Source organism: Nycticebus coucang, unplaced genomic scaffold, assembly GCF_027406575.1.
Source record: "Nycticebus coucang isolate mNycCou1 unplaced genomic scaffold, mNycCou1.pri scaffold_57, whole genome shotgun sequence".
Lineage (NCBI taxonomy): Eukaryota > Metazoa > Chordata > Mammalia > Primates > Lorisidae > Nycticebus > Nycticebus coucang.
Genome location: NW_026515585.1, coordinates 754,933 through 780,868, shown reverse-complemented (window position 1 = coordinate 780,868; position 25,936 = coordinate 754,933). Strand labels below are relative to the sequence as shown.

The window sequence follows — 25,936 nt, the reverse complement described above, 5'->3', positions numbered from 1 at the left end:
TATGCTTTCTTTCTCTTCTTTTCTGCTCATCAACTCTCTGGGTTAAGTAAAAACTTTATCCTGTAGCTCTGAGCTTCTTTTTTCTCCATAGTCTACCCTATTTTTGATATTTTTCACTGCAGGTTTACATTCCCTGATTGTTTCCTTCATTTCCTTAATCTCCACCTTATCCTTTCTATGTTCTACGTATCAATCATCAGATTTTTGGTTCTTTCTTTCCATGTTCTTGCCCATTCCTTTTAGTGTCTTTATCATCCATATTTTAAATTCCCTTTCTATCAACTCCATTAATTCTTTTATTTTCTCCATACAAATCAATGTGTTTATTTGCTTTCCAATTTTGCCTGCACAAAATTAAGAAGACTTAAAATTTAAAAACAATGGCATTGATTAAAATAAGCACTAGAAACAAAAACGTCATCAAGAACAAGCAAAGATAAAAACATTCATAGAAGAGATCAGATTATTGCTGCCAGAAAATATTGAGCAATAATAATAAGAATGCAAAAAAAAGTAACATTCATATTGTTAGATAAGAGTATGTCTATCATAGAATGCTTTGACTTTGAGGTTCAGTATGGGGTCATCAGTTAACTTCTTTTTCTTTTTTATTTTTCCAAAGTCTCAAAAAATAGACAACTATTCTTGCTAATACGTTTGAGTTCTCTGTGGATTCTGGTTATTAAACATTGGTCAAAGGTTTAACCTGCTAATATTTTCTTCCGTTTTGAGGGATGTCTGCTTGCTATACTTAACTATGTTCTTGGCTGTGCAGAAGGTTTTCAGTTTGATCAGGTTCCAGTGGTGTATTTTTGATACTGCTTCAATTGCCTGGGGAGTCCTCCTCATTAAATATTCACCAAGGCCGATCCCTTCAAGAGTTTTCCCTGCTCTTTCATTTAGTATTTTTATAGTTTCATGTCTTAAGTTTAAAGATTTTACCCAGTGAGAGTCTATCTTACTTAATGGTGAAAGTTGTGGATCCAATTTCAGTCTACTACAGATCGCCAGCCAGTTTCTCACTGTGGGCAAAGGAATGGAAGAGAAACTTCTCTAAGGAAGACAGGCGCATGGACTACAGACACATGAAAAAATGCTCATCATCCTTAATCATCAGAGAAATGCAACTCAAAACTACTTTGAGATATCACCTAACTCCAGTAAGAGTAGCCCACATAACAAAATCCCCAAACCAGAGATGTTGGCATGGATGTGGAGAAAAGTGCACACTTCTGCACTGCTGGGGGGAATGCACACTAATATGTTTCTTTTGGAAGGATGTTTGGAAGACACTTAGAGTCCTAAAAATAGAGGTGCCATTCAATCCTATAATTCCTTAATTAGGTAAATACCAGAAGACCCAAAATCACAATACAAAAAAGACATCTGTACCAGAATATTTATTGCAGCCCAATTCATAATTGCCAAGCTATGGAAGAAGCCCAAGTGCCCATCGACCCATGAATGGACTAGCAAATTGTGGTACATGTATACCATGGAATATTATACAGCCTTAAAGAAAGATGGAGACTTTATCTCTTCCATGCTCACATGGCTAGAGCTGGAACATATTCTTCTTAGCAAAGTATCTCAAGAATGGAAGAAAAAGTATCCAATGTGCTCAGCCTTACTGTGAAGGTAATTTATAGTTTTCATATGCAGGCTATAACCCAACTGTAGCACAAGAATTTGGGGAATGGGCCATAGGCGAGGAAGAGAGAGGGGAATTCAGGGTGAGGGAGGTTAATGGGTGGGGCCACACCTACGGTACATATTATAATGGGTACAGGCAAAACCTACTAAATGCAGAATACAAATGTCTACATACAATAACTAAGAAAATGCCATGAAGGCTACGTTGAACAATTTGATGAAAATAATTTAGATTGTATATGATACCAGCACATTGTAACCCTTGATTGCACAAATGTACACAGCTATGATTTAACAATAAAAAAAGAAAGAAAATAAGTATAGAAGTAACATTTCTTAACTGATAGAGGCCATCTGCTGCAAACCCACAGCCAATATCATAGTTAATGGTGTAAAATTGAAATCATTTCCACTCAGATCAGGAACCAGGCAAGGGTGCCTACTGTCTCCACTACTTTTTAACATTGTAATGGAAGTTTTAGCCACCACAATCAGGCTAGAGAAGACAATCAAGGGATCCAAATAGGACCAGAGGAGATCAAATTGTCACTCTTCACAGACGATATGATTATATATCTGAAAAATCCAAGAGAATCAACGACAAAACTCCTAGAAGTGATCATGGCATATAGTAAGGTCTCAGGATACTAAATTAACACTCATAAATCTGTAGCCTTTATATATACCAACAATAGTCACAGGGAAAAAAACAATCAAGGACTTCATTCCCTTTACAATAGTCCCAAAGAAGATGAAATATCTGGGAGTGTATCCAACTAAGGATGTGAAATATCTCTATAAAGAAAACTATGAAACTCTGAGAAAAGAAATAGCTGAAGATGTTAACAAATCGAAAAATGTATCATGCTCATGGCTGGGAAGAATCAATGTTGTTAAAATGTCTATACTACCTAAAGCAATCTACAGATTTAACGCAATCTCTATTAAAGCACCTCTGTCATATTTTAAAGACCTGGAAAAATTAGTGCTTTGTTTTATACGGAAACAGAAAAAAACCTCAAATAGCCAAGACATAACTCAGAAATAAAAACAAATTGGGAGGTATCATGCTTCCAGACTTCAAACTATACTATAAATTGATAGTGGTTAAAGCAGCATGGTACTGGTACAAAAATAGAGAAGTAGATGTGTACTCAGCCCTACTATGAAGCTAAATTATAGCTTTCACATGAAGGCTATAACCCAACTAAAGCACAAGACTATGAGGAAAGGACCAAGGAAGGGGAAGGGAGGGGGGTGATTATGGTGGAGGCAGGGTAATGGGTGGGGCCACACTTACGGTGCATCTCAGAATGGGTACAGGCGAAACTTACTAAAGGTAGAATACAAATGTCTCTATACAATAACCATGAAAATGCCATGAGGGCTACGTTGAACAGTTAGATGAGAATATTTCAGATTGTATATGAAACCAGCATATTGTACCCCTTGATTGCACTAATGTACACAGTTATGATTTAACAATAAAAAATAAATAAATAAATAAAAGGGAAAAAAAAAAGAGGTAAACCCAGACATTTATTGTCATTTGATTTTCAAAAAGCATATTAAAAATATAAATTTTGGGAAAGATTCCTTATTCAATAAATGGTGCTGGATGAATTGGCTGGAAACTTGTAGAAGACTGAAACTGGATCCACACCTTTCTCCTTTAACAAAATTGACTCTTACTGGTTAAAAGACTCATAATTAAAACATGAAATTATTAATATTCTTACAGAAAGTGCAAGGGAAATGATTGAAAAAATTGGCCTGGGAGAATACTTCATGAGGAAGACACCCCAGGCAATTGAAGCACCATCAAAAATACAATACTGGGATCTGATCAAATCAAATGCTTCTGCACTGCCAAGAACACACTAAGTAAAGCAAATAGACAGCCTTCAGAATGGGAGAGGGTTGTTTTTTTTTTTGTAGAGACAGAGTCTCACTGTACCGCCCTCGGGTAGAGTGCCGTGGCGTCACACGGCTCACAGCAACCTCTAACTCTTGGGCTTAGGCGATTCTCTTGCCTCAGCCTCCCGAGCAGCTGGAACTACAGGCGTCTGCCACAACGCCCGGCTATTTTTTGGTTTCAGTTTGGCCGGGGCTGTTTTTGAACCCACCACCCTCGGCATAGGGGGCTGGCGCCCTACTCACTGAGCCACAGGCGCCGCCCAGGAGAGGGTTTTTGCAAGTTATACTACTGACAAAGGTCTAAGAACCAGAATCCACAGAGAATCCATTCAAACTTCTTACTAAGCAAAAAACAAGTGATCCCATTTCATTGTGGGCAAGAAACGTGAACAGAAGCTTCTCTGAAGAAGACAGATGCATGGCCTACAGATACATGAAAAAAATGCTCATCATCTTTAATCATTAGGGAAATTCAAATCAAAACTACTCTAACATACCACCTAACTCCAGTAAGAGTAGCCCACATCACAAAATCCCAAAACAACAGATGTTGGCGTGGATGTGGAGAAAAGGGAAGACTTCTGCACTGCTGGTGGGAATGCAAACTATTATGTTCCTTTTGGAAGGAAGTTTGGAGAACACTCAGGTATCTAAATGTAGACCTACCGTTTGATCCTGCAATTCTTCTTCTAGGTGTATATCCAAAGGACCAAAAATCATTTGGCAATAAAGATATTTGCACCAGATTTTTCATTGCAGCTCAATTCATAATTGCCAACTCACAGAAGAAGCCCAGGTGCTCATGGACCCATGAATGGATTAATATATTGTGGTATATGTATACCATGGAGTACTATGCAGCAGTAAAAAAAAAATGGAGACTTTACCTCTTTTATGTTTACATGGATGGAGCTGGAAAATATTCTTCTTAGTAAAGTATCTCAGGAATGAAAATAAAAGTATACAATATACTCAGTACTACTGTGAAACCAATTTATAATCACTGACACTTGCATATGAAAATTGAAACACAACTTTAGCCTAGGATGAAGGAGGGAAGGGGAGGGAAAGTAGAAGGGAGGCAGTGGGAGGGATAGTAGGGGATAGAAGGAGGACCACACCTATGGAGCACATTGCAAGTACAAGTTGGATCTATCATGTGTAGACCACAAATGTCCTTATAATATAATTGGGTAAATGAGGTGAAAGCTACATTGATTAATATGATGTGTAAGCACTCCCAATTTGTATAAGTAATCAACACACTGAAAATGGCATTAATGTGTTTATGATCTATGTACAAAAGACTTAATAAAAAAAGAAAAAAAATTATACATTATGATCAAATAAGATTCATCTTATATTAATTTTTTGAGTGGTGAGAAGTATGGATCCTATTTTATTCTTCTGCATATGGCTATACAAATACAATATTACTGGCACCTTTTATTGAAAGGGAGAGATACCCCAACATATGTTGTTGCCTGCTTTGTCAAAGATCAGGTGGCTATATGTGGATGGTTTTGTATATGGGTATTTTGTCTTGTTTAATCAGCCTGTGTCTCTATTTTTGTGTCAAAACCATGTTGTCTTGGTTACTTTATACTTGTAGTATAGTTTGAAGGTGGTAATGTGATGCCTCCAAATTTGTAAAAGAAGTCATTTTATCAAAAAATACCTGTACTCAAGTGTTCATTGCAACACAATTCACAATTACAAAGATGGGGAATCAACCAAAATGCGCATCAATTCATGAGTAGATTAATAAAACATGGTTCATGTATTCCATAGAATACTAAGCCTCAAAGAATGACTTAATGTCTTTGCAACAATCTGGATATAACTAGGGACCATTAGAACTAGGGACGATTATCCTCAGTGAAGTATCTAAAGAATGAAAACATGAATATCACATGTACTTACTACTAAAATGGAATTAAATTGATGGGCACACATGTGAAGTAAACCTCAATAGAAATGAAGCAGGGGGTGACGGGGGAGGGGAAGCAGAAACCTATCTAACAGGTACAGTGAACACTCTCTGGGTGAAAGACATACTTCTATCGATGACTGAAACATTACAAAAGCAATCTACGTAACCAAACTATTTGTACCTCCATAATACTTTTAGATAAATAAGTATATAAAGAAATAAATGAAAGGATAGAAGGTGGCATCTTTTGTTTGTCTTTTTATTTCTCAATTTCTGACAGTCAAATGGGGTGAAAATTCATTCAATACCAACAGGAAAAGGGAATGACAAAGTTAAGAATGGCCCTTTTTGAAATTTTGAAAAATTCTGTTTGACTCACTCAAAGTGATATAAAGCAGATTCTCCAAACAATTTAAATAACAAAGTTATAATTATATCTCACAATTATGTGATAATACTCAAATGTAATGCTAAAATTAAAGTAATAACAAAATATTTTGCTGGCTCTAATCATAACAAAGTAAAGTGATAAAATCAATCAAAACAAAAAAATTCTTTTTAAGGACTAAAGTAGTAACAATTATCCCTTCTACTAAACTTTTCATCAAGGTTAAAAAACAAAGGAAGAAGTGTGAAGCTAATGAGATAGAAGTATCTAAATACCTCTGTGATTTTGCAACTGATGACAGTGATGATGATGGATTTACTCAAAAAAGAAAGGCTGGAGAAACCTACAATCAGCAGTTTTCTAGGAAGGAGAATGAAAAGTGGGACAGGTGAGCCTGTAGCGGTGTTTCATAGTAGATAATTATTACTGTACAAGAAAACTAATTTTAATTTGGACTAACATTCACAATTAACCAGTTGTATACTTAACCTAAGGATTTTCAGCCTTTGCCTGCTATTAGAACAATGCAAATTTACAACAAGTTACAAACAATGGGAGATCATTGTTTTCAGTCATGCTGATATTTTTGTTTAACAAAAGCAGTGCTGAGAAATGTGTAGAAAATTTATTGTCATGCACTATTTGTTGATAAACTGGTAAATTCACGTTGACAGGTAATTTAGCAATGGGCATCAAATTTCAAATATGTCATTCATTGAATCTAAGAGGTCCAGTTCTGCAGCTAGATCCTACAGGAAAATATGACCCATGTAAACACACAAACATGTTAAGAACATTTGTTATCTATGATATATACATAAAATAAACCAATATGTTTGTATCTAATATATATATAACCTATGTTAAAATACATAGTACTAATTATGTATGTTAAGAACTTTTATATAACTATGTTATCATATATGTGTATCACAGAAGTTTATTATAACATTGTCATATCAAAAGTTGGATATAGTGTAAATACGTGTCAGTAAGGAAATACTTAAACACCACACCCATAAAGTAATGTTGCATGCAATTATTTTCTAAAATGAGGTGAATCTGTAGTATACTAATGAGGTGAATCTGTAGTATACTAATCTAAAATGAGGTGAATCTGTAGTATACTAATCATTTCCCAATGAAAGTATGCTTAAAGTATTTAGTTTAGTGATACATATAATCAAATTTTGATAGAATTGCTTAAATATCTGCCTGGTTGCAAAAGGCAGCTACATGTTGTTGGAATTCTAGCTTATAACCAAGAAGGTTGGAGGTTATTACATTTTTGGTTTTGTTCTCAATACATGAGTGAGTGCTCAACTATTGGAACCTCAAATTAGTCTGAATATCAGCAAATGATTGCACATTGGCACTCGTTTTCCATATATACCTTTCAATAAAGTGTAAAAATGATTACATCAGAGGTCGTTTAATCTAATAAAATTAGTCTTGGCCAAATTTTCCTTTAAAAAGCCAGAGAGTAGGTAGGTGGCGCCTGTGGCTCAGTGAGTGGGGCGCCAGCCCCATATGCTGAGGGTGGCGGGTTCAGACCAAGCCCCCGCCAAACTGCAACAGGAAAATAGCCGGGCGTTGTGGCGCGCGCCTGTAGTCCCAGCTAATCCGGAGGCTGAGGCAAGAGAATCGCGTAAGCCCGAGAGTTAGAGGTTGCTGTGAGCCGTGTGACGCCACAGCACTCTACCTTAGGGCGGTACAGTGAGACTCTGTCTCTACAAAATAAATAAATAAATAAAAAAAAAAAGCCAGAGAGTAAATATGTTTTAGACTTTGTGAGCCATATGGATTTTGTTATAGTCCAAAATCTGTCATAGAAAATGAAGGAACCGGCATGCCTGTGATCCAATAAAACTTTGCTGACAAAAGCAGGCAGTGGGCTGAGCTTGGCTCACGTGTTAATTTACTGACTCTTGTGGTAAAACCCAGTACTACTAATGCAGCAAGTCTTCTTTTAAAAGATTATGCATTTCAATATGAACCACATCACATTATTCAACAGATCTCATGTTGCATTATTTATACAATAAGATTGTTTTTGCAAATTTTCCCCTTTTATTTCCATTATGGAATTCAAAATTTTAACATAAATATTTACTTTGTATAGTGAATGAGTATAAAATATCCTAAATTTGGATGATTTTTATCACACAATACATACTTCCCTTGAAATTTCAGTCATTCTTCGGTCTTTATTTATATACATGGACAAAATGATAATCAGGTCTTTTCTTTTCCTGTTTCTTTTTTTTTTAATTTCATGTTAATGTGAGGGTATAAACAATTAGATTACATTATTTTCATTAGTTAGGTAGAGTCCCTCTTGTAGTTGTGTCCCGGATTCAAGAGGTGTTCCATGTACCCTTACATTCTGCCTATTAAGTAGGAGCACACCAATCTCCCTCCAACCTTCTCTTGCCCCTTCCCTTGTTCCCCTTCCTCCCAACTTGAACTGAAATGAGATTTTCTCTTATGTGGACATGTATTAGATTGTCTACTGGCTTTGTACTACTATTGAGTATGTTGGATATTTGTGTTTCTATTTTCTGATGCTTTACTGAAGAATGCATTTCACCTCCATCCAGGTTAATATCAAAGATGTAAACTCTCTGTTTTTAAAATGACTGAGAAGTATGGTGTACACATACCACAGTTTCTTGATCCATTTCTGAGTTGATGGGCATTCAGGTTGTTTCAAAATCTTGGCAAATGTAAACTGAGCTGCAGTAAACAATCTAGTGAAAATGTCTTTATTAAAAAATATTTTTTTTCTTCTGAGTAGTTATATCTCTATTAATGTGATTTGAGGATCAAATAAAAGTTCTGATTTGAGTTCTCTGAAGATTCTCCATACTTTTATCCAAAAAGGTTGCATTAGTTTGCAGTTCCTGCTAGGGTGTAAAGTGTTCCCCATTACCAACATCAGCAACTTTGGGACTTTGTGATGTGGGCTATTCTCACTGGAGTTGGATGATGTCTAGGGCGGTTTTGATTTGCGTTTCTCTATTGATCAGGGAAGATGAGTATTTTTTCATATGTTTATTAGCCACTCATCGGTTTCCTCAGAGAAGGTTCTGTTCATATCACTTGACCAGTAGTAGATGGAATTTTTTTGCTCTATTGATGTTGATTTAATTTGAGTTCTCTGTAGATTCTAATTATCAAACCTTTATCAGATTCATAACATGTGTAAAACCATTCTAAAGGTTGTCTATTTGCTTTACCTGTTGTGTCCTTAGCTGGACAGAAGTTTATTCAGCTTAATTAAGTCCCATTTGTTCATTTTACTTGTTGTTGTGATTGCTACTGAGGTCTTTGTCATAACATCTTTCCCGAGTCCAACATCATCAAGAACTTTTCCCACACTTTCTTCTAAGATTCTTATCATTTCATGTCTTAGATTTAAATCTTTTATCCATCTTAAGTCAATTATTTTAAGGGGTGAAAGGTATTGGTCGAGTTTCAGTCTACTACAAGAAATTATGTCTAGAAATTTGGCAATGTGGAGGAAATGGACCAATAGCTGCAATCATGCCATCTTCCTAGACTTAACCAGGAAGAAATAGATCTCCTGAAAAGGCAGATATCAAATGCTGAGAGTGCAGAAACAGTAACAAAGATTCTAACACCAACAACAACAAAAGCCCAGGAACAGATGACTTCACAACAGAATTCTATCACACCTTCAAAGATGAGCTCCTATCTATACTGAAGAACCTATTTCAAAACATTGACAAGGCTGGAGCCTTCCCAAACACATTCTATAAAGCAAATATCACTTTTGTTTTGATTCCAAAACCAGGAAGGGACTTAACAAACAAGGAGAACTTCAGACCAATTTAACTAATGAATATAGATGGAAAAATACTCCATAAAATCTTAGCTAATAGATTACAGCTACTCATTTCAAAAAAAGTATGCATCACAATCAAGTAGATTGCATCCAAGGGATGCAGGTTTTTTTAACGTATGTAAATGCATAAATGTAATACATCCTATCCATAAAAACAAAGTCTAAATGATGCTCTCAATAGAGGCAGAAAAAGCATTTGTTAAAATTCAGAATTCTTTACTAACAAGAACATTTAAAATATAGGCATATTTGGTATATTTCTTAAGATGATTGAAGACATCTGTCCACAGCTAACGTCATGCAGAATGGTGTAAAATTGAATGCTTTTCCAAGAGAATTGGAACCGGACAAGGATGCACACTCTCACCACTATTACTCAAAAGAGTTCTAGAAATTCTAGCCTATACAATCAGGCAATAGAAAGAAATAAATGACATCCCAATGGGAGCAGAGGAGGTCCAACTCTCCCTCTTTCCTGCTGATATACTGTTATATTTAGAAAACCTGGAGACTCAACCAAACACTCTTGGAAGTTATCAGGAAATACCAGAAATGTCTCAGGGTATAAAATCAATTTCCAAAGATCAGTAGCCTTGTATATGCCAGTAACAACTAAGTTCAGCTTCTCTTGATTGAGAAGCAAATCATGGACATAATTCCCTTCAGAGTATCTTCAAAGAAAATTAAATATTTAAGAATATACCTAACAAAAGAGGTGAACTATCTTTGCACAAAAGATTATGAAACCCTACGAAAAGAAATTGCAGAAGATACTAACAAATTGCAGAACATACCATGCTCTTTGCTGGGAAGAATCAACATTGCCAAAATGCCTATTCTACACAAAGTAATCTACAAATTTGAGGCAATGGGGATTAAAATACTGACATATTTTGAACAACTGGAAAAAATAGTACTTCATTTTTTATGGAACCAAAAAACAAGCAATATAGCTAAGGCTATTCTTAGTAATAAAAACAAAGTCAGAGGCATCACCCTAATAGACTTTGGGCTATATTACAAATCTGCCATAAACAAAACACCATGGCATTGGCACACAAATAGAGACATAGACATATGGAACCAAATTTAAAACCAAGAGATCAAACCAATCTCCTCTTGCCATCTGATCTTTGATAAACCAAACAAAAATACACAGTGTGGAAAATAACTAATTTTCAAAAAATGGTGCTGGGAAAACTACATAACCACATGAAAAGACTGAAACTTGCCCCACACATTTCACCCCTTATAAAAATTGGCTCAAGATAGATAAGAGACTTCAATCTAAGACACAAAATGATAAAGATCTTAGAAGAAAATGTAGGGGGAAACTCTTGATGATGTTGAGCTAGGGAAAAATTTTATGACAAAGACTTTAGGGCCCATCATAACAACAACAAAAATTAACAAATGGACTTAATTAAGCTGAAAATCTTCTGCATCACTAAGGACACAACAAGGAAAGCAAGAAGATAATCTTCAGAATGGTAAAAGATATTTGCCAGGGCATGAATCTGACAAAGGACTGATAACTAGAATCTACAGAGAACTCAAGTTAATCGAAAGAAAAAGAGTAAACAATCTCATCTACATCGGGGCAAGAGACACAAACAGAACCTTCTCTGACAAAGACAGACAAATGGCTAAGAAACATTTGAAAAATGCTCATCTTCCCTCATCATCAGAAAAATGTAAATCATAACTACCCTGAGATACCACCTAACCCCAATGAGAATAGCACACATCACAAAGTCTTAAATCTGCAGATGCTGGTGTGGATATGGAGAGAAGGGAACACTTTTACACTGCTGGTGGTACTGAAAACCAGTACAACCTTTTTGGAAGGAAGTATGGAGAATCCTCTAAGAACTCAAACTAGCCCTCCCATTTAGTCCTGCATTTCCTTAATGAGGCATCTAGCCACATGGAAAAAAAATTGTACTAAACATTTGCACTGGACATTTGCAGCTCAATTTACAATTGCCAAACTGTGGAAAAAACCTAAATGCCCATCAACTGAGGAATGGATTAACAAGCTGTAGTTTCTGTATGCCATGAAATACTATTGTGTCATTAAAAAAGATGGAGATTTTACATCTTTTTTACTAACCTGTATGGAGGTGGAACACATTTCTCTTCATAAAGCATCAGAAGAGTGGAGAAGAAAGAATGCAATGTACTCAATTCTAATAAGAAGGCTGTAAGTGGTCTAATAGAAGGTGGGGGGTAGGGAAATGAGGAATGGGGAGAGGGGCGGAGTCAGTATGGTAAGGGGTCACAGTGTATGGCACACCTCTTGGGGGTGGAACACAATTACAAGAGGGAGTTTACCTAACAACTTCAATCAGTGTAACCTAATTCTTTGTACCCTTAATAAATTTCAAACAATAAAAATAAATAAAATAAATACATAAATGAATAAATAGTAAAATTGAAGTTAGAACAAGGTTCTTTTATAGGATTGCTCAATGCTCACCCGTGAAGCCCAAGGATGGCTCAGAGAAGGTGTCCTTAGCTATGGATCATCCCCAGAATCTCTTAATTATGGGTGAAGCTCTTGATCTTGAAACCTATAAAGCAAAGAAAAAGAATGGAGAACCTCATGCACAGATGGTTAATTTGTGAAACTCTGAATACTTGAGTGTCACATCCAGGCTCAGTACTGGAAACTCAGTGCACAACAGGCTGACCTGCAGTCCACCTTATCCAGAGGATAAATTCCAAAGAAGTTTGTCTGCAAAGTCACCAGCCTTGAAGAATGGCTATGTCAAGATGGTTTTTACCACTGAGGAGTTTCTTCCGCGTCCTATGTGGCCTCAGTTGTAGCAGCTGTTGTGCCTACGAAGATGATTCAAACCACTCTGAGCAATATGGTTGTCATAGGTGCAGACTTGATCATACAGGAAACAAAACAAATACTCAGAATGCCCCCAGAAGAGCTTGTCTTGCTCTGTGGAGTTCAAAGAATTGAGGGATCTGCCACTGAGTGAAGCCAGAAGCCTGTAGCATTTAGTCAAGGCCATGACTACAGGGATCATGGGAAGCCCCAAACCTACCATGCAGTCTGTATTGGCATCGGCCCTCTTAAACAACAGAAGCAGCAAATGTTGTAGATGAGGGAAAGGAAATCAGAAGCTTTTTGGAGACAATTTCTCCAAGGCTGAAATGAAGTCAAGAGCCTGGCTCTGCCATCCTCATCTTAATAGCCCAATGCCCAGTCTTCATGGATGGGGACTGATTTCCCCAGGATGGAAGGCATCCTGACCAGGTGGATGCCCAAGATTGGGTGTGGCATCTCAAAAGGAAATGACATTCTCTTTTCTGATGAGTCACAACCACCAAAACCAAAACTGAGTGCTTTAGCAGAAACAAAAAAACTTGGCTGCTATCACCAAATTATGAGCAAAGGCCAGCTTCTTACAGAAACACAACAAATTAGCCTCAAAATGATACAAAAGGATTCCCAGTATACCGTGGGAGTGATGAAATGTGTAGAAAAGAACACCATGTTTTCTTCCCAAGCTGAGGATGAATTGGAGCCTGCCATGAAGAAAAGGAGAGAGCAGTTTGCCTGACTGGAATCTGAGTAATTTCAGGAAATTCTAAAAGTAAAGTCAAAGTGCACAGGTGTCCTGAAAGAGGCTGAGGCTGAGCTGCATAAATGCTATTTTGAGGCACTGGTGAAAAAAGAACAAATGGAAGAAAAGATGAGAAACATCAGAGAAGTGAAGTGTCTGGTCGTGACATGCAAGATGGGCACCTACACCCATCTCCATGTGCTGGAGACCTGTGTCAGTGAGCAGCACGACCTCCACTGGCTCAATGGCATGAAAAAGTTTTTCAAGTGTCCCTGTGGGGACAGACTCCCACACAAGCACTGCATTAATCGTGGCCTCTAAAAAAAAGGGAGGGAATGCTAAAAGAAAACTCTGGTCCATAGATCAGAGGAGAAATTTTGTTACCAAGAGGAGAACACGCCAAATTTCTAAATAGCCTCAAATAACCCTAACGTCATTTGCCTCAATCTTTTTTTCTTCATGTGGCTATGGAAAGGCCAAAGATGGACTCCGGATTGCCTTTGTTTCTGACTGGCACCAGCAAAAACCCATGCACAGATGGTTCAGTTGTGTGGGCTTGACACCAAATTTAACATTGATGTTTAAGTGGAAAACCAGAATATTGTCTTCCCTGTTCTCACTACAGTATTGTGGCAACATTACAGCTTTCACAGAAATTTTTGGCCCCAAACTGGCAGGTAAACCGAGAGATGTGTTTCTGTACCTCTTGGTTATACACTCCTTTATCTCAATGAAGTTCTAGTGTTACATGGAGATAAAAATATACATAGTATAATGACATTAACAATAGCAGCATTGTGATTTTATGAGATACTCTAAATTATCAAAGGTATTATCTTTATAGCCTAGACAAGGGAAGATTTTGATTATGTACAATAGAAAAATAAATGATTGACAGTTTATCTCAGATAACACTTTTTTGTATCGTAAATTTATAAAGCTTGAAAACCACGTTTCTTTGTATCAATAGTGTCATGGACGTGTATTGTATACTCAATAAGTATTTGTTGAATACACGATTAAACAGTGGAATAGATAATTTAGTGATGATGAGGAATTTTCTTTAGAAAAATAAGTTTTGAACTTGTTGAAAGTAGGTTTCTCTAACTGCCTAGATACAACAATATGAAGGCTTTTAGTTTTTAAAAAATATGTGAGATTTAGAAAATTTGTTTATAATTATGGCCATAAAAAGAATGATTATATTGATTTATCTACTATCCTATCATTTAAGAGCAGTTGACAATAAATTTGATTTTCACAACAGGCTATGAAGCTCATGTGTTGGAGCCAGAATTCTAGGGTTTGAATGTGTGGTCTCTACTGACCATCTGTATGTGCTTGGGCAAATTACTTGGTGTTCTGAGCCTAGTCTCCTCCTTTATAAAACCATACAGGATGATAACATCTGTAAAAGGGTAGCTACATCACAGAGCTCTGTAAGGATTCACATTAATTAAATACATATACAGTGCTTTAAATACTACATAGTAATTACATAGTAAGTTGTGAAAGTACAGATGAAAAACATTATTATAATTATTGTTCTTTTTTAAAGACAGAGTCTCACTTTGTAACACTTGGTAGAATGCTATGGTGTCACAGCTCACAGCAACCTCCAACTATTAGGCTTACGCGATTCTCTTGGTCAACTTCCCAAGTAGCTGGGACTACAGGCCCCGACCACAATGCCTGGCTATTTTTAGTGACAGTGTCTCACTCTCGCTCAGGCTAGTCTTGTACTCATGAGTTCAGGCAGTTCACTGCCTCTGCTTCCCAGAGTGCTGGGATTACAGGTGTGAGCCACAGCTTCTGGCCTTGAATTTAACATTATTAACATTATTACAAACATTTAACATTATTAAAAAAAGAATTTCCCTCATATAAGTATGTTAGAAAGATAATGCAAATAAAAATAAGTATTAGTGCCTGTAAATTACCATATATATTAAAAAGGAGAGTGACAAACACCTGGTATATTTCTATCAAATAATGCAAGAAGTATGATTGTCCTTTCTCTTTTTCAGAAGGCTTGATCTAAATGTAATTCTTTGTTAGGATGTTATGTAGTATGTTTTCTTTGTCTCTTAATGTTACTGTTTATACTTCAATCCCTCTTGTAGAACATGATTGATTTTACATTATGTATTAAAAACCCTAAAAACTCTATAAGTAGGAGAAATAAATGACAAATGCAGATATTTTATTAAACAGCAATTATTTTAGATATTTTGCATTTTGAATATTTCCTATTTGCTAAAAGGAATTATTTGTGTTTTTTAGGCCTACAAAGAGAACATCTAAGAACAAGAACAAGGTATTATTAAAAAATCATCAAACATGTCATTATTTGAAAATATAAAGTTAAGGGGTGGTGCCTGTGGCTCAAAGGGGTAGGGCGCCAGCCCCATATGCCAGAGGTGGTGGGTTCAAACCCAGCCCTGGCCAAAAAAAACTGCAAAAAATATATATATATATAAAGTTAAAGTAAAAACAGAGTCTTTTGCTATAAAGACATTTCCTTTAAAAACTGATTAAGGAACCATAGCCATAGGTAAAAGTGTCATCCTTTTAGCACACATCAGTACTTTACAAAATATCTGTGGTTTTGCTCATATAAAAAATAAATATTTTTTTCTTTCCTGAGATACTTTACGAAGAAGAGTATTTTCCAGCTCCATCCATGTAAACATAAAAGAAGTAAAGTGGTACAAATAATCAACACATTGAATCCCGAAATGGCATAAATGTGTTTATGATCTATGTACAAATAACTTATTAAAAAAGCAAGAAAAGAAAAGAAAATGGATAACTATCACTTCTGTACATTTAGACTATGCTGTAAACATTTGGGGGACATTTTGAAGCACTGTTCTTTATTTTATAGGTGAAAAAACAAATACACACTATGGATGACCATGATGACTTAACCTGTTCATCTGAGGGAGACTCAGAGGATTATGAGTTGCCTTCTGTTAATTATAAGAATTTGACATTTCTTGCTAAACAACATGGAAAGCACTATAAAGGTAGGACCAGTGCATGAGTGTAAGACCTTTTTATGTGTCCTACAGTAGCATATGCATTGCTTAGCACTGCACCATAGAGCACACATGTATTATGGTAACATTAATCTCAGAAATGGCTTTATGTTCATGTAGAATGAGAACTACATTATGTTATGAGCTCAGTCAAAGAGTTCTGAGAATCCCACTGTACTTCTCTCAGTGTAAATGGCACCCACGTGTGTTGCTGACCCTACTTCTCTCTTACACTTCCCCAAGATCAGGTTGCCATTATCTCCCACTCGGAATGCTAGGGTAACCTTAGAACTGCTTTCCTCACAACCCCATCTCCTGAGGCCATGCTCTACTCTGCAACCATTATATATATATATCATCAATCCTCTGTGAGTTGACCACTCAAGGGACTATAACGAACTGGTCAACACATGGAGATGGCCAACATAAGGAACTAGGCCTACTGTACAGATACGTATGTGTGGTGGATGTGTGGTCAACCTGAGGTCAAATTGAGGTGGTCAATGCAGGGAGGTGGTCAACTATGGAGGGCCTACTGTACTTTTAAAAATGAGGATCCCATCGTGTTAAAAATCCTTGTTGAAAATACATCTACCACTTCTCATTATTATAAGATTAGAGATCTCAACTCTAGCATTATCTTGCTAGAGTTGTGCCTGGCTGTTCTTTCTTTGTGTGTTTCAGCCACTGTCTTAGGTGTTTGTTCCTGCTTTCAATGGCTTCAGAGAGGCGTAATTAGTATATGAAGAAATGTGCAATATCATAAGTTTTGAAATATACAAGTGAACCCATGGCCATAATAAGAGAGTTAACATATTCATCACCCACAGCACTCTCCTCCTGGCGTTTTACATTCCCTTATTTTAGAACCTGCTAAATTACTTTCCATAGTATTCATAGTATTTGTACCATTTTCCATTCCTGACAGCAGTCCATGACAGTTCCATTCTCTCTGCATCTTCACACTCAGTATATCATTGTTTTTAATTTTAGACATTCTGATGTGCATGCATTGTGCATACTATTTTGGTTTCAATACACAGCATCCTAATGACTCATCGTGTTGAGCATCCTCCCATGCCCATGTGCATATTTGCCATCTGTTCATCTTCAATGAGCTGTCTTTGCAAATTTCTTGCCATTTAAAAAATTAGACTGTTCTTCTCTTTGTTGAGTTTTAAGAGTTCTTTATATATTCTGGATACAGTTTCTTTACTAGCTTTGTTTTTTGTAAGGAATCTTTCCTGGTTTGCATTCCAAGGAATGTTTCCAAACGTTCCAAAAAATGTTTCCCAGTGTTCATTTTTTTTTTTTTTTTTTGTAGAGACAGAGTTTCACTTTATGGCCCTCGGTAGAGTGCCGTGGCGTCACACAGCTCACAGCAACCTCCAACTCCTGGACCTAGGCGATTCTCCTGCCTCAGCCTCCCGAGTAGCTGGGACTACAGGCGCCCGCCACAACGCCCGGCTTTTTTTTGTTGCAGTTTGGCCGGGGCAGGTTTTGAACCCGCCACCCTGGTATATGGGGCCGGCACCCTGCTCACTGAGCCACAGGGGCCACACCCCAGTGTTCATTTTTTAATAGTATTCCAATGAATTCTGGTTTATCTGTTTGTTTAATAATGGCTTTTGTTTTGTCCTATTTAAGAATGGTCTACCTAGTGAAAGGTCACAAATAATTTCTCCTATACATCTAAAAGTTTTACAGTCTTTGTTGTTACATTTAAGCTTATAATCCTTCTTGAATTCTTCTTTGTTCATGGTTTGAGGTATGGATTTCAGTTCAATTTGGGGATGTGGAACTCCAGTTTGTTCATATGCCAAAAAAGCCATTGTTGCTCTGGTGCATTGACATTGCACCTTTGTTGAAAACAAGTTGTCTGTACACATGCTGGTCCGTTTCTGGATGTTCTGTTGTGTTCCACTAATCTATAGGTGCTCCTCAAATATACAGCTATGTCCTGATAAAACAATCATAATTAAAAATCCATTTAATGCCCCCAATAAGTCCATCAAAAAGTTGAAAAATTCTAAGTCAAACCATCTTAAGTTTGGCTGCCATTATACAAGTTGAGCATCCCTATTCCAAAACTCTGAAATATGAAAGGCTACTAAATCTGAATTTTTTTTAATTTTTTTATTTATTCCTTTTTTTGAGACAGAGTCTCACTATGTTGTGCTCAGTAGAGTGCCATAGCGTTACAACTCACAGCAACCTCAAACTCTTGTGCTTAAGCAATTCTCAGGTACCTCAGCCTCCCAAGTAGCTGGGACTCCGAGCACCTGCCACAATGCCTGGCTATTATGGTTGCTGTTGTCACTGTTATTTACTTGGCCTGGGCCAGGTTAGAACCTGCCACCCTCGGTGTATGTGGCTAGCGCCATAACCACTGTGCTATTGGCACCAAGGTGTACATGTGAAACTTTTGGAGTGTCAACATAATACCACAAGTGGAAAATTCCATACCTGACCTCATGTACACAAACATTGTTCATGCACAAAATTATTCAAAAGCCTGTAGAAAATTATTCTCAAACTATTGCAAGATGTATATAAAACCTAGGTGTAATTTTGTGTTTAGATTTAGGTTTCATCCCCAAGATGATCTTATTTTATGTATACGTATGTTTCAAGATCTGAAACACTTTTGCTCTCAAGCGTTTTGGATAAGGGACACTCAAGCTGTGTCTGTTTCATGTTGTTCTAGTTAATAAGGGTTCATACAATTCCTAAAAGCACCCCTTCAATTTGGTTATATTTTTCAGGGTTATTTTGGTGCATAAATGTTAGAATAGCTTGTCAATTAAAAACAAGTTACTGGGTGGCGCTTGCGGCTCAGTGGGCAGGGCGCCAGCCCCATATACCGATGGTGGCATGTTCAAAGGATGGTTGCAGCCTGGCCCCGGCCAAACTGCAAATAAAAAATAGCCAGTAGTTGTGGCAGGTGCCTGTAGTCCCAGGTACTCAGGAGGCTGAAATAAGAGACTCACCTAAGGCCTGGAGTTGAAGGTTGCTGTGAGCTATTGCCCTACCAAGGGTAACAATGTGAGACTCTGTCTCTACAAAAATGAACAAACAAACAAAAAGAAGCAAACAAACAAACGAAAAACAACTTACTGGCCTACTAGGAATTAGGTTGTGCTTATGATGCTTCTATAGGTTAATTTGGAGATAATTGACTTCTTAACAATAATGAATTATTTCATTCCTGAATAAAGTGCATTACTTTATTTGTGAAGGTCATATTTAATTTTCTCAGCTAACATTTTGTGCTATGGAGTATATACATCCTCCCTATTTTATTGCATTTATCTGTATTTTATGTTGTTATAAATGACATTTTAAACATTTTTGCTTTTATATTTTTATGCCAGTTGTATTTGGACATACAGGTGATTTCTATATGTTGATTTTGTATCATCAACTTACTCAACTCATTTATGACTTGTAGTACCTTCTTTGATAGATTCATTGAGATTTTCTAAATGGACTGTATGTTGTCAAAGCTTTGCTTTCTCAAACTACTTTCTTCATGGATGTGGAGAAAAGGGAACAATTCTGCACTGCTGTTGGGAATGCAAGCTAATACATTCTTTTTGGAAAGAAGTTTGGAGAACACAGGGAACCAAAAGTAGACTTGCTATATGATCCTCCAATTCCTCTCCTATATCCAGATGACCAAAAATCATTATACAACAAAGATATTTGCAGAATGTTTATTGCAACCAATGCATAATTGCCCAATCATGGATGAAGCTCAACCGCCCATGAATGGATTAATAAACTGTGGTATATGTATACCATGGAATGTTATGCAGCCTTAAAAAAACATGGAGACTTTAGCTCTTTTATGTTTACATGGATGGAGCTGGAACATATTCTTCTTAGTAAAGTATCTCAAGAATGCAAGAAAAAGTATCCAATGTACTCAGTACTTTTGAGAAACCAATATGCAATCACCCCCACTTTCATATGAAAGATAAAACACAACTATCGCCCAGAATGAAGGAGGAAAGAGGAGAGTGAGGGGAGGGGAGGGGTCAGGTAATTTGGGGGTGCAGGTAATTTCAAGGGTACATGTCAAATCTATTAAGAGTAGAGTATAAATACGTCTTAACACAATAAGTAAGTAAGTGAGGTGAAGGCTATAGTAAACAGTTTGATGTAAGCATTCCAAATTATATATAAAATCAGCACATTGTACCCCAGAAATGCATTAATGTAAACAGTTATGATTTAATAAAAAATTATTGAGAAATAAAAAAAGATTGTAAATATTTTAAACCTGTTGTAAAGCAAACTCTGATGTAGCTCATCAATTCTGTCATTATTGTATGACAGTAGTCATAGAGCAGTCAATACAGACATTAATGAACATCTGCGTTATCATAAAACAAAGCTAGCTCACAGGTTGGAGTTCACTCACCCTAGCATGTGATCATGGTTGTAAATAAAGATCACGTTTTACTTCTTCCTTCCAATTAGGATGCCTTTGATTCCTGTTTCTGGCTCACTGTACTGGCCAGAATCTTCAGTGCAATGCTGAATGACAGCACTGAAAGCAGCATTCCTGTGTTGTTCCTGGTCTTAGAGAGAAAGCATTCAGTTCTCCCCATGACATCTGTTAGCTGAAAGTTTATCACAGGTGCTCCTTGTCATGCTGAAGAAGTTCCTTTATATTCTTAGTTTGCTGAGAGTGTTTTTAAATACAGAATGAGTATTAAATTTTTTCTCATGCCTCCGTCTACTGAGATGGTCCTATAATTCACTTTTGATTTGTAATATGGTGAATAACATGGATTTTTGAATGTTAAATTAACCCTGTGTTCCTGGGATAAACCTCATTTGTTTATAAGGTATTATCCTTTTAATATATCTTTGAATTTTATTTGTTAACATTTAGTTTAGATTTTTTTAAAGATTTCATTTCTTTTAGAGCCATCTTATTTTATTTATTATTTCAGATTAATATGAGGGTAGATGCCTAGTAATGGGATTGTGGGATATCTGGAAGGTCTGATTTGAGTTCTTTGAGGATTCTCCATACTTCTTTCCAAAGAGGCTGCATTAGTTTTCACTCCCACCAAAACTGTAAAAGCATTGATAATGAACTCCATTCTGAAAGACAGTCAACATAAACAGAGTTATGAGACATTTATACACCAAGGTTGTGAAACCTTAATGAGGGGCTTGTACAGTACTACCAACATAAGCACAGGGTTGTGAGTTTGTAAACTTAATTGTCAGGCTTCATATGTCATTCTGTGACTTTCTTTTATTTGCTCAGTATTTGTGAGATCAATCCATATTGACACAAGTATATTTGGTTTAATTTATTTTGCTTTTTATAATATTCCATCACATAAATGCTGCAACATCAAACTCTTTGAAAGCTGTTATGATACTCCTAATGGCTTTTGTATTACGTAGACATATCCACAGATATTTATTATGTTTTTTATTAATATTGAAACAAAATACAAAACCAGGGTTTATATGTTTATTTATTTGGTAAAAACATCCAACCTATATGGGGCACTGATATTTGATATCCAAAATATTTCCAAGAAACATTCACTTATTTCAGGCCCACATTGACTTTATCTTCCAATATTTCCTTGTAATTCATCTTCTGCCATTCACTTGTGTTTTACTGAAATTCATCTTCCATATAGAATTTAGAGTGATTTACTTCGGTGAAAATGGGATAATTAATATCTCTTTGAAATACTAATATCCAAGCACATGAAATTTCATAGAAGGATTTCTGCTGTCTCTTCCTTGTCTGCATTTTTTGCTGGCATCCCTGAGCTTCTAGAATGCCTGGCTCACCAATCCCTCTACTGTAGATAAATACATATACATATGTTTTTTTCAGGATTTTTTCTCTCTCGCTTTCTGCTTCCTCTCCTGCTCTCATCCTTTCCTGGCCCCTACGCCCTTTAATTTGGCTCATCTAAGTGTCAACTCAGACATGATCGCTGGAAAACTCATTTTTGACAGTTTTATTTATATTCCTTCCAGCTACAGCATCAATAATTATTGAGTAAAACAGATAAAGACTGTTCCAGAAGTTTTGAAATATTGTGCTTACAGTATAGGGGCAAAGGTTAGAGACATGGCAAGAAACGACTTACAGTTTAGGTAGGAACATTGCAGTAGAGATGACACTAGAGTACTAAGGCAGCCCTGAGGATGGAGATGCCTATTTATCTGGCGAAACAGCAGGAATCAATGAAGGCTTCATGTAGCAGGCTAAGGCCTTAAAAGATGAAAATAAAATTGTTAGAATAGCAGAGGAAATCTTTTCATATGTAACAAACAGGATGTACACTGATGGAAATATAAAAAGTAACAGAAGTTTGTGAATTATTAATAAAACAACATGCACAGCATGCTGTTGAACGGTCCTATTATGAAGTAGAGAACAATCCACAATGTTATTTTATATGTGTATTGTATATTTAAATACTGTTTTTCTTCTAACATTATATGTATATACATTAGGTGGATAAATCTGTGAGTAAATCTGTGATATGTCTGTATTTGTTGAACCTAGTGACATCTAGTTCCCTTTGGGTGGTTTTGTGAAGTTTTGGATAATTAGAAGTATTTTTTCATCAAAGGTTTCTCATAGATCACAAATATCTCAGTTTTGTGAATATTTTCTTTCATGATATCTAATGTTTTTTTTTTTTTTTTTTTTTTTTTCCTAGCTGGTGTAGTCTGCCTCTCTGACATTACAATTTACACGTCTATCAGTACAGGTTTTTTTAATTTTTAATGTCTTCCATGTCTATACTTATCTTCTTAAGATTTACATAGGGATAGGGTTGCATTACTTTAAAACAACTTGTCCCTTTCTGCTGTTGCTTTTATAATTTGAGATAATACCCTACGCAAGAGGCAAGACCTATTTCATGATTATCTTATGCAGTCTGTGTTTTTCCATCCTTCATTATGAGAATGGACACTTCCTGGCACTATATGAGCACCGGGCTTGGTTTACCTTGATGTTGTTTAGATAATTTTTCTCTTAGTCTCAAATAATTCCTAGCACACATGCACAGTTGACTATTCTGATAAATACCTGAGAGGGGAATCTCCACACATCTCCAGGATTCTTTCACTATACTGCTTTCTCCTCTTCAGTTGCTATCCTGTGATCACTGTCTGCTTTGGTCTTTTCAGACTCTCCTTACTCAACTACAATTAGGGGAGTCTGGTAGCGTGTAGGTCAGGCTTTTTCTTTTTTTTATTTTTTTTCTCCAGGTGTGCTTTCCTGAAAACTCTGTTAAGGCAGGGATCTGGGGCATTCCCAAGGCTTCCTTCTCTTGTTTTCTATTTTTCAAAGATCTTTGTCTTTGTTGCCTAAATTCTACTGTCTGAATAATAACTGTTTAATGTGTTTTGGCTGGGGTTTTTTTTTGGGGGGGTAAGGGGGAAGATGGAAAATTAACACCTGTTCCTCTGTCTTGGCTAGAAGGAGATTGCAGTAGAACTTCAGCACATGCTATGGACTGGCCAGCATGCTTTTATTCTTGCTTTACTTTACTGCTTGCTTCTCATCCTTCATTTGTCAGTATGGCCATCTCTTCCTCAGAGAAATCTTCCCTGGGCCCAGTATAGATTAAATTCTCTTACATAACAGACTAATTTTCTTACAGAATCTATCTGAATTAATAATTGTCACTGTTTTGTCTTCTTTTTTTTTTTTCACTTTACTTCAAGCTAAATAAGAGCAGAGGTCCTGTCTAGTCTGTAGAGCTCAGTATCACATGTCCACCACGGTACCCACTGGGTTATATATGTATAATGTGTGAGTGAGTGACTGTGAGAATGTGAAGCCCTTTATATATAAAAACTGTTCCTGTATTCTCTTTCTTTTTTTTCATACTGATATAGATTCTTTTAACCAATTGGAAATTCAAAACACAGCTCTTCCCTGTAAGAGCCATGCAGAACGTAACAAAAATTATTATAAAAAACTTACAGATAATATCAAAGCACTGGAAACTATGATTATTTTTCTAAAAATGAAGCTATCTAAAACGAAAGGAATAAAGTTACAGTTATACCATCAAAGATGTGAATGGGAGCAAAAACTCCACAGTTTGAGGTATGAAATCCTAGCTTTAAAGAAACATTTGAACTATTTATTTAGAACTATTTATTTGAAATATTTATTTATTTATATATTGGAGAATTTTTGACATTGCTGACATATCATCTGGTATTTAATAGGAGAGAAGTCATCTTAGTCTTCTGCGGTATAAAATTCTTGGAAATAATAAAATAAGTTCTTAATTGTAATTACCATTACTGATAATTAAATGTATATTCTTTTAAATCATAATTCTAATAACTATATTAGAAGTTCACCTTAGGGAAATCTCCTTTTATTTAACAAATTGAATTTGGAATTTTAAATATTTGTATTATAATTAATACTGTTATGAACATTTTTACACAAGTCTTAATTTTCAAATTATATGCCTTTAACATATTCTTCAATATAGAATTCTTGGGTTAAAGTAATCTAATGAAAATGGCTTTGATCAATATTTTGAAATGGTTCTCAGGAATGTTTATGCAAATTTATAACTCAACCAACAGAGTTTCAATTGGCCTTTTTCACCCCAGAAGAAGTTTCTTAAGGAAATTACATAGTTTGTTTTCATAATGCAGGGAATGAAAAGGAAAATGGAAAGTGACTACTGATTCGCTTGTTCAACATCTCTCCTACACAGATAAAATTAATTTAAACTTTTGTGTTGAAAACATATATTATTCTTCATTGTTTAATTAAATATTAGACCTTGTCTTTCCCCAAAAGGAATTTCAGAATTGTTTATAATATATACCAGCATCAACAAGTACCTTGAAATTATCACTCAGAACAGAAACACAGAACACGTGGGTAGCAAATATAAAAATAGCAGTCTGCAATTATATGTTGTGTGAGAGACATCGGAATGAGTTCTCTTACACTGCCAGTGACTTTCAGGAATGCTTGTGCTGTTTTGTGGAGATGAACATTTCCCTCCAGTGAATTCATAAACTTATTTATAAATGGTAAATTTTGGTTAGTTTACACTCCATGATCTGTCCCAGTTTGGGAGTAATTATGACTATGTAAAAAAGTAATTTTCAACTTATACATTTGAAAATTTTCAGTATCCTTTTCAAGAGTAACTAAACTAACAGAAACTTACTTACCAATTAGGAGAATGTTCTTTCACATCTACTTTTCATGTGTACATGTCTTTTGGGAGAAAATGAAGTGAGATATTCAAAACCTTAGAACTAGAAAAAACAAATATTCAAGAAAACAGACATTTTATTAGATAATCAATGAATAGATTAAGAGTCAGGTCTCAAAATGAACTTTTCGCTAACAAAATGAATTTTAAGATAAGTATATTTAACTGCAGATTCACACTAAAAGAAATGGAACAGATGAGAAAAAATGATTCTATAGCATTTGAACAAATTAAGGAAAAGTTAACAAGAGAAATAGAGCAACATAGAAAAGAAGTTGCGATAAAAGAAGAA

The 25,936-nt window shown here is 35.9% G+C and overlaps 1 protein-coding gene across 1 annotated transcript in view; it reads left to right on the top strand.

The window, feature by feature from the left end:
- LOC128579472 (ankyrin repeat domain-containing protein 26-like) overlaps positions 1–25,936 on the top strand; it is a 76,555-nt gene that overhangs the window by 16,341 nt on the left and 34,278 nt on the right. The window contains exons 3-5 of the mRNA XM_053581549.1: positions 6,113–6,279; positions 15,624–15,657; positions 16,228–16,369. Of these exons, the coding sequence (XP_053437524.1) occupies positions 6,113–6,279; positions 15,624–15,657; positions 16,228–16,369 (343 nt within the window). The remainder of the gene's footprint in view (positions 1–6,112; positions 6,280–15,623; positions 15,658–16,227; positions 16,370–25,936) is intronic.